The following is a 15,142-nucleotide window of genomic DNA, read 5'->3' as shown; positions in this document are numbered from 1 at the left end:
ATCCTTATGCACCCCCTTGGCCTCACTACAGCTCTACCAAACATCCCAGAAAGGAGCTTATACACTTATCGGGAGCCCTGATTTTTGAAACTGTCACCCAGGGACACCTCCAGATCTCCCAATCTGGAGTCCAGCTGGGTTTACAATTGTCACCCCACAGGACTATATACATTTGCACACTTTAAAAGCTTCTGCCTGAGAGTCTGACTTCCAATCAGCCCTAAAACTAAGTGTTAAACTAGATTCCTCTCCTTGGAACATTGACAGGTCTTGGCACATCCTCGACAATGGGGACATATCAAAAATAAATCAGACTGTTTAGACAATCACAAAGGTTAGGAGACAACCAAGAACTAGGACAAGGGTGAGCGAGAAAGTTCATCTCCTACACGTGGCAACTTTTCAACACTAAAAGTAGTTGTCTTGCCAAATATATAGAAACGCAGAAAGTTAAGCAAAATGAGGAAATAGAAATATGTTCCAAATAAGATAATAAGACAAAACTTCAGAAGAACCTTAATGATATGCAGATAAGTAATCTACATGTAATGAATTCAATTTGATGGTCATAAAGATGCCCATGGAACTTGGGAGAAGAATGGATGAACACAGTGAGAACTTCACCAGAAACAGGAAGTATGAGAAAATACCAACCAGAAGTGACAGAGATGAACAATACAATAATTAAATTGAAAAGTACACTAAAGGAGTTCAACATTAGATTGGATGAAACAGAAGATAAGGTCTGTGAGGTGGAAGACAAAGCATTGAAATTCACTCAGACAGAGCAGCAAAAAGAAAAATGAATTTAAAATATCAGAAATAAGAAACTTATGTGTCAACATCAAGCAGAATAATGTTCAAATTAAAGAGATCTCTAAGGGAGAGGAGAAAGGTGCAGAAAATGTATTTGAAGAAATAATGGCTGAAAACTTTCCTAACTTGGGGAAGAAACACACATCCAGGTCCAGGAAGCAAAGGGACTTTCAAAAAAAAAAAAAAAACTCAAAGAGACCAACACCAAGATACATTATAATTTGAATGTCAAAAGTTGAAGATAGAGAATATAAAAAGCAACAAAAGAAAAGCGATTTATTATGTACAGGGAAATGTATCCATTAGGCTATCAGCAGATTTTTCAGCACAAATTTCACAGGCCAGAAGAGAGTAGCATGACATATTCAAAGTGCAGAAAGAGGGGCACCTCGGTGGCACAATCAGTTAAGTGTCTGACTCTTGGTTTCTGCTCAGGTCATGATCTCAGGGTTGTGAGCTCGAGTCCCGTGTTGGGTCCCATGCTCAGCCTGCTTGGGTTTCTCTCTCTCTCATCTCCCCGCCTCAAATAAATAAATCTTTAAAAAAAGAAAAAGAAATGCTGGCTGACTGCAACCTGCCTTTCTTTCCAAAGTACGAAAAGAAAAACTTCCAACCAAGAATACTCTACCCAGAAAGGTTAGCATTCAGAATTAATATGGAGATCAAGAATTTTCCAAATAAGCAACTAAAGGAGTTGATTACCACTAAACTGGCCTTATAAGAGATGTTTAAGGGACTTATTTAAACTAAAAAGAAAGGGCATAATTAACAAGAAAATATATAAAAATAAAATCTTAATGGCAAAAGTAATATACAATATATGTACAGCAAAGGTAGTGGATAAATCACTTATAAAGCTAGTATGAAGACAAAAATACTAAAATTAACTAAAAGTACAATAATTAGTTAAAAGATTTATAAAACAGGGGCACCTGGGTGGCTCAGTCAGTTAAGCGTCTGCCTTCAGCTCAGGTCATGATCCCAGAGTCCTGGGATCGCGCAGCAGGAAGCCTGCTTCTCCCTCTCGCACTCCCCCTGCTTGTGTTCCCTCTCTTGCTGTCTCTTTGTCAAAAAATAAATAAAATCTGTAAAAAAAAAGGATTTATAAAATAAAAAGGTCAATGTGACATCAAAAATATTAAACATGTGGGGAAAAAAATAAAAACACAGCATTTTAAGATATGTTCACATTTAAGTTACTGGCAACATGAAACAGACTGTTACATACATATGGGACTATATGTGACCCTCGTGGTAACCACAGGGGGGAAAAAAAAATCTTGTGGTAAATATATAAAAGAAAATGAGAGTGGAATCCAAACATAACACTAAAGAAAGGTATTACACCACAAGGGAAGAGAGAAAAAGAAAAAGAAAAAAAGGAACAGAGAAGCAACTACAAAAAAGAGCCAGGAAGAAAACAAAATGGTAATAGGACATACCTATCCATAATTACCTAATGTAAATGGACTAAATTCTCCAACCAAAAGATATGGAGTGGTGGGATGGATAAAAACAAAGCTTCTTTCTATCCACTGCCTATAAAAGACTCACTGCAAAGACAAGGACACACTCAGACTAAATGTGAAAGGACAGACAAAGATGTGCCATGCACATAGAAACAAAAAGAAAGTTGGTGTAGTTGCACTCTCATCAGACAAAAGAGACTTCAAAACAAAGACCGTAACAGAACACAAAGAAGAGCATTACATAATGATAAAAAGGGCAATCCATGGGCGCCTGGGTGGCTCAGTCGGTTAAGCGACTGCCTTCGGCTCAGGTCATGATCCTGGAGTCCCGGGATCGAGTCCCACATCGGGCTCCCTGCTCGGCGAGGAGTCTGCTTCTCCCTCTGACCCTCTTCCCTCTCGTGCTCTCTATCTCTCATTCTCTCTCTCTCAAATAAATAAATAAAATCTTTAAAAAAAAAAAAGGGCAATCCAGCAAGAAGGTATAACACTTACAAAAATATATTGATGCACCTTAGAAGCACCAAAATATATAAAGTAAATAGTTACAGACCTAAAGAGGGAAATGGACAACAATAAATAATTGTATAGGACTTCAACACCCTATTTACATCAATGGATAGGTCATCCACACAGAAAATCAATAAGAAAACATCAGCCTTAAATGACCCATATATATTGGGGTGAATGGATAAAGATGTCACACACGCACAGATTGGAATACTATTCAGCCATAAAAAAATAATGAAATCTTGACGGTTGTGATAACACGGATAACCTTGAGAATACTGTGTTAAATAAAATTAGAAAGACAAATACCACACGATTTCACTTATATGTGGAATTGAAAAAACAAAACAAAACTCAGATTCAAGGATACAGAGAAGAGATTGGTGTCTGCTAAGGGGAGGAACTTGGAGGCCTGGGAAGGTGGAGGGATGGAGCTGTGGCGGGGGGAGGGGCTGTGGTCCAGCTTGCTTCTCCTCTGTCCCCTCCCTCCCTCAGGAGCCCTTTGTGACAAAACAATAGCTCTGTGATGTGGGCCTGGGTTATGTGTCCGCAAGCACACGCCCAGTGCTCAGTTGCCTGAGGGCAGCAGTGCAATCTGGTACTAATGAATTTCAGAGGAAAGAGATGGAGAATTACCTCTTCCCTCAGAAATGCATTACTAGTTGGCTGAGCTCCAGTGCCTCTTCCTGGGCACTTAACATCATCCTCGCCTTCCCGTGTGGACTGGGGCTCTTCTTCCTATTACTATCCTACTTCCAGACTAATCCGTCCTTACCACCACGCAAGAAACACAGAAACATCAGGAAGGTAAGGAACCCTTGACCCAGACCCAGCAGAGTATGATTCTATCTCCTTTTCTATTACTATTTCCATTTTTCTGAATTAATGGAGAGATGGGAAAGAATAGAACATATATTCTCAGGAAAGAATAGAACACCATTCATCCAGGGAGAAACCAGACTAGGCAGGGGTTAGAGGGGCACAAGGATTTCTACCCAAAGATCTCAGGCCAGGAGTCCAGGTGTGGTGGAGGGCTCCAGGACAATGTCCTAAACACAGTGACCAGTGGCCGAGGACCGGTGGCTAAGAGCTGCATCTCTAGCAGAGGTCAGGCCCCTGGGCACCGGTTCACCAGCCACCTTCCCAGGGCAGGTGTCTCAGGTGAATGTTCCTCTGTCAGCGCTGATCGAGGGCAGTGCTGAGCCCAGGAGGCCCCGAGTAGCGGCTGGAGTGGGGCTCTGGCCTCGGGAAGCGGGGTCCTACGTGAAGGAGCTCAGATGCACCCACAGGTCTGGGAATGTGTGTGTTTCTTGAGCAGAGGAACAGTGACAAATTTCTCAGAAAATCCTCCTGTACATTCTTCAAAGAAGGAAAACTGAAAACATTTTTATCCATTTTGAAAAGGAAATGAGTAAAACGATAGAAAACCACAGCCCCCCTTAGTTAAATGTAGGAAGTCACATTGTTCATGAGCAGCGAACATCTGCTGCTGGGGGTGGGGGTCCCAGCCTCCCCGTGTTCTCTCATCTCAGTATCAAGCAGAGCCATGGAGAAGGAACAACAGAAGCAAGAAGAAAAACCAGACTCTGAAAGGTGAGCATCTGCCACTCAGCCCTGTGCACCCCAGTTACACCATCCCCCTCTGCTCTGAGGGCCCAGCCCCACCATCTCCAGGACACCAGGGCCTGAGCCCATCACTCAGGAAACAGAGCCCTGGGATGGGGAGGGGCTCCTAGGAATGGGGCGGGGCTCCTGGGGGGGAGGGGCTCCTGGGAGGGAGAGTGGAACCCGGATGCTTCCAGATTCTGGGCCAGAACAAAGCCCTGAGGGGTTGGAAATGGGTGTCGCCCAGCACGGGCCCCAGGGCCTGGACTGGGAGGCGGGACCTCCAGCTCCAACTGTGGACAAACTGCCCAACTTTGCTCAGATTTCTCTGTGAGGCGACCCGGTCCTTTCTCCCCCAACAAGGTCACGAATGGGGAAGCACTTTGTAAAGGACAAAGCAATCCCCATCATGGGCTTTGCTATCACTGTGCAGGCACGCAGCCTTGGACACTGATGTTTGGGGCTCCTGAGTCTAATCCCTCAAAGGTCTCCCCTAAAGGGACATTGTACTCGGCCTCCTGTAAGACCCCTGGGCCCCCGCCTTCAGCTCTATGACCCGGTCTCCTGTTTCCAGCTTGCAGAGATTGCCTGCAAGAACTGGAAGAGGTTCAGGACCTGTTTTCCCTTCTGCAAAGGTAAAGAACCTTCCCCCTTCTCTCCTGGGTGCTCCTCCCAGAGTCTATGGTGTGAGCCCAGGGCTGCAGGCACCCTGGGGCTGTTCTGGGGGTCTGGGAGGAGCCACGGGGACAGTGTGGCTAAAGCCCTGGGACGAGGGACAGCAGGAGAATTGTGAAGTGGGTGTGGGGACATGGAGGGCCGTGGGGCCCACCCTCCTGACCCCCCTGCTCCTGGCTTCGGCTCACACCTCCTGTCTTCCACAGCCACCTGGCGAGGGTCTCTGACCAGGGGCACTTTCAGCTCTTACATCGAGCGGCCCCTGGGCAGGTGCGCAGAGGAGTGCCTGCTGGAGCCCATCAGCCATGCAGGGAGCCTATGGAAGATGCTCCCACCGTGGCCCCATCACCTTCCCCCGCTCCTCTGACGGGACACCCTCTACCTCTGGCCTCCACCCGGCCAGCAGAACCTCAAGAAGACCAAACTAACTTAAAGGAAATCCCACTGGACACAGTCAGAAAGAGCTTACCTCCAGGTAATTCCTATTTGGCATCTCTCATTTCAACCATCTCAGGCCTTGGCCATGCAATCTACCCCATTTTATCCTTTTCCTGGTGGTGGAAATGTACCAAGTCCTTGTTCTTGCCTAGCTCATTACAGCACAAGTGCCAGCAAGAACATGTGTCCTGCCACGCACCAGAGACCTCGCTCTGGGGTGGCCTTACAAACAAGCATATAGAGACTCATAACCCCTCATTTGTCAATCCGGATGTCCAGAAGCTACTTGAGATACTAATCACTAAAAGGGTAGAACTGAAGATTTGGAAAGAGAAAGAAAAAGGTGGGTCAGTTGTCAAACAGTGGTGCCCAGATGACCACGTGGGCTTTCTGGGGACTATGTGGAAGTTGCTGGGTGCTGAGCAGAACACCACCACCCCGCAATCCTTCTGGAACATGAAAGACAAACCAGAGCCACTGGCCAGTCCTCAGCTGTTCTCATCCCCCAAGGTCTTGGAAGACCACTTGCAACAGAAATGCAGCCAGCTCTTCTGGGGTCTCCCCTCCCTGCACAGTGAGTCCCTGATGGCCACTGCCTTGGTCTCTACTCACTCTTCTCAACTACAGGTTCCCTCTGTTTTATTCAATGGAATCTCTAAGTGCTTGCCAGTTCTAATTCAGGATCAAATATCTTCACAGTTTTCCCACGCCCCACCCTTGCTCCACCTTGGGATCCAACCCCAACCCTCGATGCTATCCTTTCCCTGGTCCCAGGCCCCCCTTCCCCCTTCTGTCCCAGTCAGACCACCTTCTCTCCCATCCCAGAGGAGGACCGGTGGGGTATCTTGCCCTACATCCCAAAAAAAGACACAATTCATCCCAACTGAAATTCAACATCTGGAAAGGTCTTTGTTGCTGAAACAACAAGAAAGGGGGAAGACTTTACCCACTATGGTGAAAAGGTCTCCGAAATCCTTTAGTCAAGTCCCTCCCAAGCTTCCGGAGGACAACCAGGCCTCCCAGGCCCACAGGTCAGTTTCCACTTTTCACGGGGACTTTATCATCTTTAAAATCCAGAAGCAACACCTTCAAAGGAGGCTCAGCGGGAATAAACAGCAAGGTAGCCTGCGCCACAGGATTCAACTGTCTCTGGAACTGATGTGCCCTCAGGATGAATTCCCATGGGTGAGTCAGGCACAGATAGAGCAGGGGCTCTCAAGGCCCTTTGTGTTTAAAGGCAAAAGCAGCCGGGTCACACAGAGGACCAGGTCCAGGTACCCTAGAAGTTCCCATAGGAAGCGTCAAGCAAGATTCCAACTAGAGAAGAACTTTAGTAAGGGTCTATGGCAATGTCTGAAGAGGACGCCAAGAGATCTCTCCAGGGTCTCAGCCAGGTACCCAGTGAAGGTTCTAGGAACCAACTCTGAGAAGGAGTTAGTAAGACCCTTGATAAGCACCTTGAAGAGTGACCCAGGAAAATACTTTGCCAGGGGCCCAGATAAGAAACATCTAGAAAAAATCTTAAAGGTTCATTTGCTCAGGAAATTGGGACAGATCAATCGGGGTTTGATCCCTCTGAGTGTGCGTCGATCCTGGTTTGTGGCCAACCATGCTTTGCCCGAGTTTCACCCTCACACAGAAATCAGAAACCTAGCACCCTTGAAGGATCGGAAACCCTGCGTAAACACCTCCCATGAGCTGTTCTTCCTTAGTCCTCACACTCGGCAGAAGCTGGAATCACACATCTTAAGGTTTCGGGCGAGGCGTAGGTGGGACCCCCCTCTCCAAGCCTCTAAGCCCATGATCTCATCTCTATGTGAAGCTCAACACTTGCCCTATTCCCAGTCCCCCTTTCCCTGCTCAGGCACCTTTGTATCTAGGGCCCACTCAAAAGCCAAGTTCTACAGGTTCTTGGGAAAACCTCCTCAGCCCCATCCAGGAGGGGAGGGGATAGCAGAAGAGTCTGTTCCTGCTTCAGGGGGTCCGCTGCCTTTTCCCTCACCCGCATGTGAGGAAATCCAACAGGGCCTGGGAGGGACCTCACCTGATGATGGCCATGAGTCCTTGGAGACCTCTTTATCAGGACAGAAGGGCGGATCACCTTCTCAGACCTCCACACTCAGCCTCATAAACAGAACCCTACAGAGCAAGACTGTTATGGGGGCCAAGAAAGACAACCTGGATCCAAGCCAAAGTTTAGCAATGGCCAGGAATGAGCTAAAGGAGGAGAGTGGGGGTCATGCCTCACCAAACAAGGTAGCAATACTAGAGATGAACCTCTGGTCCCAATCTCCAAGGGCTAAAGGGGCCATGGAGGCGATGGAGGCCGAGAAGGCCCCTGCTTGGAAAGTCATCTTAACACCCAGCATGCTGGCCAATAACCAAACCATTTATGTGGATCTGAGGAGATCAGGATCTCCAAGCACTAGTAAAAGTCCCTCACCACCTACAGAATCGGTTGCCCAAGATCCAAAGGAGCCAAGCCTTAAAACAAAGGCTAGTAAGTTTGAGCTCCAAGAGGAGGTAGAGTCAGGGAACCAGCCTCAAGGCCATACCGCTGGTGTGCTTCTTCAAGATTCTCCCAGTGACATCCTCCTTCCAGACTTTGCCACTGGCGTGCCTGTCCAAGACTGTGACACCAGTGTGCTCCTGAAAGACCTTCACACTAATGCCCTCCTTGCTGAAGACATCTTGACCACTCACAAGTCACCCTGTTCCCAGAGGGAACATGACCATGGAGACACATCAGCTTCCCTAGTGCCACATGACCTTATCCCCTGCAGTGAGGGGCATCAGGAGTCAAGTGTACCAGAAGTTGAGGAACCACGTGAGAGCCAGAGGGAGAGTGACTCCACTAATGAGAGAGAAGACCAGAAGAGTCCCAAACCAGAAAAGCATGAAGAAGAGTCTGCAGAACCAATGGGAATCAGGGTTTCCCAAGCTAGTGGGACAAGACACCCTCCCCACGTCAGAGGAACAGGAGAGAGCCTTGGGAGCAAATACCTCCAGCTCATGCCAGAAAAGGGACAGATTTTTCCAGAAAGTCACGTTAGAAAAGGGATGAGGAACTTTCTGCAGTGCCTTAATCGCAATAAAAAAGGCACAGGACTGGAAGATACCCTTCAAAAAGGCAAGGCCGCATCAGCCCTTGCCCGGGTACCAGTCAGAAGCAAATTGGCTATAGACAGCAAGTCTGTTGAAGCTCAGACGATTGTGACAGCTGTGGGACAAATCCTGGGGGAGAAAATGGGACTTCACCGAGGAATTTGTGCCTCAGAGATAAATCAGCACAAAGAATTGCAGGCCCCAGTATGTGGGCATTCCTGTTACCACAGGGTTCTCTCCTCCCCAGGCCAGGGGAGAGTGATGAGAGAGACAGCCTTCAGTCAGCAAGCCACCCCCATGGGTCATAGCTGCCCTAATAGGAACGAGTGGACCAGACACAGGAACAGCAGGTGGGAAGTCCTACCCAGGGACCTGGGGTCCCCAGGCAGATGCAGCCAGCACAGGCCGATGGTGGCAGGTGTCTCAGGTCATATTCAGCATTATCCAACATGCCATCTTCGAAAATTTGTGTCACCCCATCAGGCAGTGTGTGCTTCTCACATCTTTCCTGATGGCAAAGTTTTCCTTCAAGAAAAAATTGGGTACATGCAAAGAAAGCCTATTGTTTCTCATGTTAGCACATCCTTTGTGTGCTAATGGCTTCTTCATACCACAATTTTTATTGTTTCCCCAAAATAAATGTTTTTTTCTCATGAGAGATGCTGGCCCCTGTCTGTGCCCCGCTCGGGGGAAGGGAAGGATCAAGGTCTGCTCTCCCCGAGTGCCTGCTTTGGCTTCCAGAGGGATGGGGCCTTGGAGGGAGGGGGACCGTGCGCTACACCCCACCCCCTCCCTCACACGCCTTCGGTTTCCATGACAAGATGAACGAGACCAAGACCAGCATCTGGCTCCGCCCGTCCTCTCCTGCGTTCTCTCTACCTTGAACTTGGGTGGCTGTAGGGAGGGTCTGCAGAGGCAGAAATCCCCTCGGGCTCCAGGACGTGTGGAAGACAGAGTCCTCTGTCAGAGCGGGGCGTGGAGCTTGGAGGTGCGAGGTTGGCCCTGAGCGCAGAGGAGGGGGAAGTCCTGCTGCCCGTCTCCTGGGGGAGCAGGGGACGGCCACCCAGGAGCCCTTCCCTCCCCGATGAAGCTGGGTTGACATCGGCCGGGAGCCCCTCTTAGCTCAGTGTCACACCCCCCCCATGCTCTGGAGCAGCAAGGGCGGAGCATGCTCACGGCCCTGGGGCTGTGCAGGTGGGGAGCACAGAGGCCCCTGCGCCCCAGGCGGCCCTACCCCAGGCCAGTGACGGGGCTGCTCACCAGCCACCCTTTCCCCTTCTGGGGGATGGAGCAGGGGTGTGGCTGGGAGGCAGAGGGACACTGCACCTGGGGGGGGACTCCAGGCAGGAGGCAGAGCGACATGGCGTGCCCCTCCCTGGTGTGACGACCGAGGACCCGCGGGGTCCCACTGCCACCTCCAGGCCCAGTGGAGAGAAGTTAGGGGGCCCCGCTCCCGGCCCGACGGCCTCCTCCGGGGGCCCACACACATCGCTCCCGTGGGCGGGAGCCCTGCTCCGGGAGGAGCCCCGACCCGACGGCAGCAGGCACGGCCCTGCCGCGGGCCCTCAGGACCCCACGCGCGCGGGGGCACCGGGCGGCGGGGCGCAGCGGGCGCAGGCCTGCTCCGCCGCAGCTTCTCTCTGGCGCCCCGTCCTGCCCCGAGGCGCCCAGGGTGGGCCCAGCGCGGAGCCCGCGCACAGGACCCAGGGGAGGAGGGAGCAGGGCAGGGGGCGCGCGGGGCCCTCAGGAGCTCGGGGCGGGCGGCCCAAGGCCGGGTCCCTGAGCCTGGCGGCTGCTAGGTCCTCCCAGGGGCAGCAGCAGGGGGGTCGGGAGGTGGGGAACCAGACGTGCACCCCACGCTCCTGCCGGGAGAGGAGCCACGGACAGGGTGCTGGTGGAACAGCCAGAAACAGGAAGGAGCAAGGCCCTCGGCCCCTCTCCTGCCAGACGGTGCAGAGACCCCGCCAGACCCGCGCGGAGACCCCTGACAGACCCACACAGAGACCCCACACAGAGACCTCTGACAAAGATCCACACCAAGAACTCCTACAGAGACCCACACAGAGTTCTCTCACAGAGACATCCCACAGAGACGCACACCAAGACCCCACACAGAGGCCTCTGACAGAGACCCACACAGAGACCTACACCAAGACCTCAGAGACTCACACAGACTCTCAGTGAGCACTGACTGAGGACCGTATGCAGGAACCTTCCATAAAGACCTTCCACACACATCTTACGCAGAGACCTCTCCCAGAGACCCACACCGAGACCCCACACAAAGACCTCTGACAGAGACTTCCCACAGAGACCCACACCAAGACCTCTTACAGAGACCCACACAAAGCCACACAGACCCTACACAGAGACCTCTGACAGGGGCCAACATCAAGAGTCCTCACAGAAACCGTATCATCCACAAAGACCTCCCACACAGATCTTATGCAGAAACTCTCACAATGGCCAACACCAAGAGACTTCACAGAGACCTGTGACAGAGAGCCACACAGAGACACCTCTGGAAACATCTGAACACAGAGACCCACACACAGATCCGCATAGTCCACACAGAGGCCTCCCAGTGCCCCACAGACACCAAAGACAGACCGTGAACAGAGAGCTCACCCTCCATTCTTAGGAGCCTGAGTAGGCACCCAGTGACAGGCCCCTGCATGGATCTGAAGCCACTTAGCAAACTGGCAGTGCAGGGGAGTGCTGTGCTCCCCAGAGAAAATGCTTGTGTATTTTTTAATTACTTATGAAAAAGGCTTAGATACCCCATGTAAACCTGAAAAATCCTTTCCTTTACAGATTTTCAATAGCTTGAGGTCAGACCCACAGTTTAAAGAATCAGAAACTGAAAACGAACAAAACTTTGCCATCATCTAATGAGGGAAGAACTCTTATTTGTCCAATTTTAGTTATTGTTTAGTAAAACAGCATCAGGGGTCACGCTTTTTATTTTGTTATGGACAAGTCCCTACACTCAAAGCGACTTCTTTACGTTAGAAACGATGTAGGGAGGCCTACAGCCGCTGGAATGCAGGATGGAAAGAACCAGCAGAGAGGCATCTGATTCTGTAGAGACAGCACATTATTTGGCCCAGAACTGCTTGTGTTATGTTTGTGAGGCTTGCTTTATTTTTAAATCAAACAATTCACAGTATCAAACACATGAAGCCGTTTTAGAAAAGAGACAGTTTTGGCAATATTTCTATTATATCCTCTGGCTTGTTTATATTTACTGTTAATAACATGAAATAATTATATCTTTTTCTTTTTGCTCCTTTTAAAATATGGTAATATCCTTAGATGACATCATGTATGTCTCCAGAATAGGAAAAAAATCCTAATCCTCAGTTAAGATAGCTTAAACTTCGGGACTATTCAGAAAGTTTCATATTTTATATAATTCTAAGGAATGCTCATTTTTTAAGACTCGGGAAGTCAGGGTCTGCTTTATATTATAAGGCTAAAAAAGGACACATTGCTTAAAATAATTTTGAAATCTTAGAAAATATTTCAGTTATTTGGTGCTTGAAATATACATTACCTCAATTAAATTGCTTGGGAATTGGCATTTTAACATCTGTGAAATTAAAGAAATTATACATTTAATCAGCATTTCATTATAATAATAAAGATCTCACCATCTACTTAATATTTTCCAAATTGGGGGCGCCTGGGTGGCTCAGTTGGTTAAGCGACTGCCTTCGGCTCAGGTCATGATCCTGGAGTCCCGGGATCGAGTCCCACATCGGGCTCCCTGCTCAGCGGGGAGTCTGCTTCTCCCTCTGACCCTCCCTCCTCTCATGTGCTCTCTCTCTCTCTCTCATTCTCTCTCTCAAATAAATAAATAAAATCTTAAAAAAAAATATTTTCCAAATTGGGCACTTAGTTGAGACTCCGTATTTCTCACTGGTCATAAGAATCCTGTTGCCCTTGACTTGGTAAGATCTAGATAATAAACAGATGTCAAGTATAAGGTTAAATCTCTCAGGTCCCCACTGGGGTGACAATGTCCCAATCTTTTCTCTCAGAAGAGAGGAATGAGTTGGTGTCAGTTCTGTGGGTATATATATATTTTTTTTTAATTAAGAAAAACACATAGGCAGTAAAATATTTTACAGAATTATAGCTATTAATGTTATTAATATTTTGAAATTTGCTCCCTTGGTGATAACTTTCTCATATTATTGAATCACAGAACTATGGAAAGTGGCCCTGGATGGCCTCTAATGTCCAATCAATAGTATTTAATAACTAGGATAACTCATCATTTCCCTATAGATGCCTGCATCCACAACATCCTACAATCACAAAGAGGATACTTTCTTTTTTAAGTTTAAGCTATTTCTAAACCATGTTTTTAATTAGAATAAAACTAAATTCTTGTAAGAAGTATAAAATAATGTAACTTCCAACAAAATAGATGAGGATTTAGGAAGTGCTACCATCTTTTGAAGGAAAACACAATTGCCTCGTCTCATCCTGATAACAAGAAATGAGAGGGACACAGCTCTTTGCTCTAAGCATTTTTATGTGTGTGCTTTAGTTGGTCCTATGCATTGATATTCTTTATTTTTTTTTGAAGATTTGTGAGACAGAATATTTTTACAGAAGTGATAACTAGCATATGTGTCTTGCTAATTAGCTTCAATAGCCATTCTTATCCCACTTAGAATAAGGGCAAGCAGAATAACGGACACAAATATTTTCTGGAAAATGGTTCCATTACCTCGAACCTTTCTCAGTGCAAGACAACATGGAGGCCTTAGGTAGGAAGCTGAGATACCTTTGCCCCACAGATAAGTACGTAATTTATAGGCTATTAAAACTGGGAGGGCTACCACAAGGCTGTTGGCTGAAGGATTTGCAGAGACCAGATCAAGAAGAACAGGCAAGTTTAGGGTGTCTTGGACACCATTTTCAAAATTTGCCCATAATTTAAGTAGGAAAGAGAACTTGACCAAAGCAATGCTGCATGTCCTACCTTCCCTCCATTTACACAGAGATGACGCCGCCCTCCACTACCACCTCACCCTATAACTCTCTCTCATTGTCAGAGGCTTACTGGAGACTTCAGATGAATAAATAGGTGAAGAGGAAGAAGAAGTAGAGAAGGAGAAGCAGGAGCAGAGAGGAACCGGAGAAGAGGGGATGAAGAGCCATTACCAAAAAAACTACACACACACAAAATGGTAGTGGCCTCTTCTCCATCCCAGCCACCTAGTTAACAAATGGGGACCCCGTGGTACGGAGAGACTCCCCAAGCCACATGGACACTCGGTTTCCACATCTGACTCTAACCCAATTCAAAGTAGTCCTCACAGATTTTGAGGGTTGGAGGCAAAAGTACACAAAATACAGTTCCTGGAGATACCATTCCTGCTTTGCTCGCCTGAGAGGTGTGGGAGTCCATTGGGAGTGAGACCCCTTGGTGGAGGGGCTCACCAGGGGAGTGGATAGGACAGTACACGTGGGTGCAGAAGGAAAATATTAGAACTTCCATTTGGAACCTTTTTCATCTCATTTTTTTAAACCCTTATATTTATATAAGCTTTGCCATGGATATAAATTATGAACTCATAGTTCATGCAGTTAATTTGCAAACACATAAATATATACACATAAGATGCTGCATGCTCAGAAAGATATCTGTGGGCTAAAAGAATGATAGAAATGTTAGAGAGCACTGACATGAACAAGATTCCTGATCTTCTCTAAGAAACAAGGCCCAGAATCCAAAACAACCATGGGTTCTGGGCTCCATCAGGCAAACCATGTGTATAGGCTGTCCAGAATGAATGAGGGCCATGAAACTGTAGAAGAGCTGTTTCACCAAGCTTGGCAACCCTGAGCAGCCCCTCATAGGCAGAGAGTGGGTAACACAGAGGTAAGTGAACCTTTCTGCCCCGACTCACCTGCAAACACAATGCAGCTGTGGACTAATGGGGACTCCAAGCCTGTGGTGAATGGCTGTGTTGAGGGGAAATGAAAGAGAGCCCAGATTCAGTTGGAATACAGTGCAGGAACCTCATGCCCTTCCAGGACCATTAGACCTACAGGAGGTGTGGGGAGGGTGCAGAAGCAGTGGAGACCCGGACATCATTTAGCAGAGATCACACACACCATACTCAGGAGAAGGCTTACAGTTAAGAATGCAATCGTTTGCATTTCCATTACATTTTGCAAGTATCCTTTTGCTTTCAAGGCAAAATTTTGAAGGTAGTAGTTTTATTTACCAATTAAAAGAAAAATGGAAAATCCACTGGAAGATGTTATTTGCTTTGGATCATGTGAGAAGTTCTGGGGAGAGAAAAGAATGGATTCACATAGTCAAGCATATGGACACAGTGACTTGACTAGTAAACAAGGGAGCTAAAAACACTGGACACAATTAAACAGATCGGATATTCCTCGGGCACAAAACCATTGATCGTGCTCAGAAACTGGCATATTAAGACAGACCTCTAGGTACCAGGCCAAGAAACTGCTGTGAGTCTGCTTAAGCATGGATA

At 47.8% G+C, this 15,142-nt stretch overlaps 1 protein-coding gene across 2 annotated transcripts; it reads left to right on the top strand.

The window, feature by feature from the left end:
• Positions 1-3,384: 3,384 nt before the first annotated feature.
• Positions 3,385-9,274, top strand: LOC112838770 (spermatogenesis-associated protein 31E1-like). 2 transcript variants are annotated; one of them, XM_025891568.2, is made up of 4 exons: positions 3,385-3,602; positions 4,328-4,388; positions 4,975-5,035; positions 5,282-9,274. In XM_025891568.2, the coding sequence occupies exons 1-4, from the start codon at positions 3,420-3,422 to the stop codon at positions 9,213-9,215; spliced, it is 4,239 nt and encodes a 1,412-aa protein (XP_025747353.2). In that variant the 5' UTR covers positions 3,385-3,419; the 3' UTR covers positions 9,216-9,274. The 2 variants fall into 2 exon arrangements, with proteins under 2 accessions (XP_025747353.2, XP_073734273.1); XM_073878172.1 differs by having other exon boundaries at positions 4,304-4,388.
• The last annotated feature ends 5,868 nt before the right edge of the window (positions 9,275-15,142 follow it).

This window comes from Callorhinus ursinus, unplaced genomic scaffold, assembly GCF_003265705.2.
Source record: "Callorhinus ursinus isolate GAN/ISIS: 27379988/994484 unplaced genomic scaffold, GSC_fseal_2.0 scaffold28, whole genome shotgun sequence".
NCBI classification, from domain to species: Eukaryota; Metazoa; Chordata; class Mammalia; order Carnivora; family Otariidae; genus Callorhinus; species Callorhinus ursinus.
Note: the sequence above shows the minus strand (reverse complement) of the source record. Positions and strands in the feature narration are given on the sequence as shown.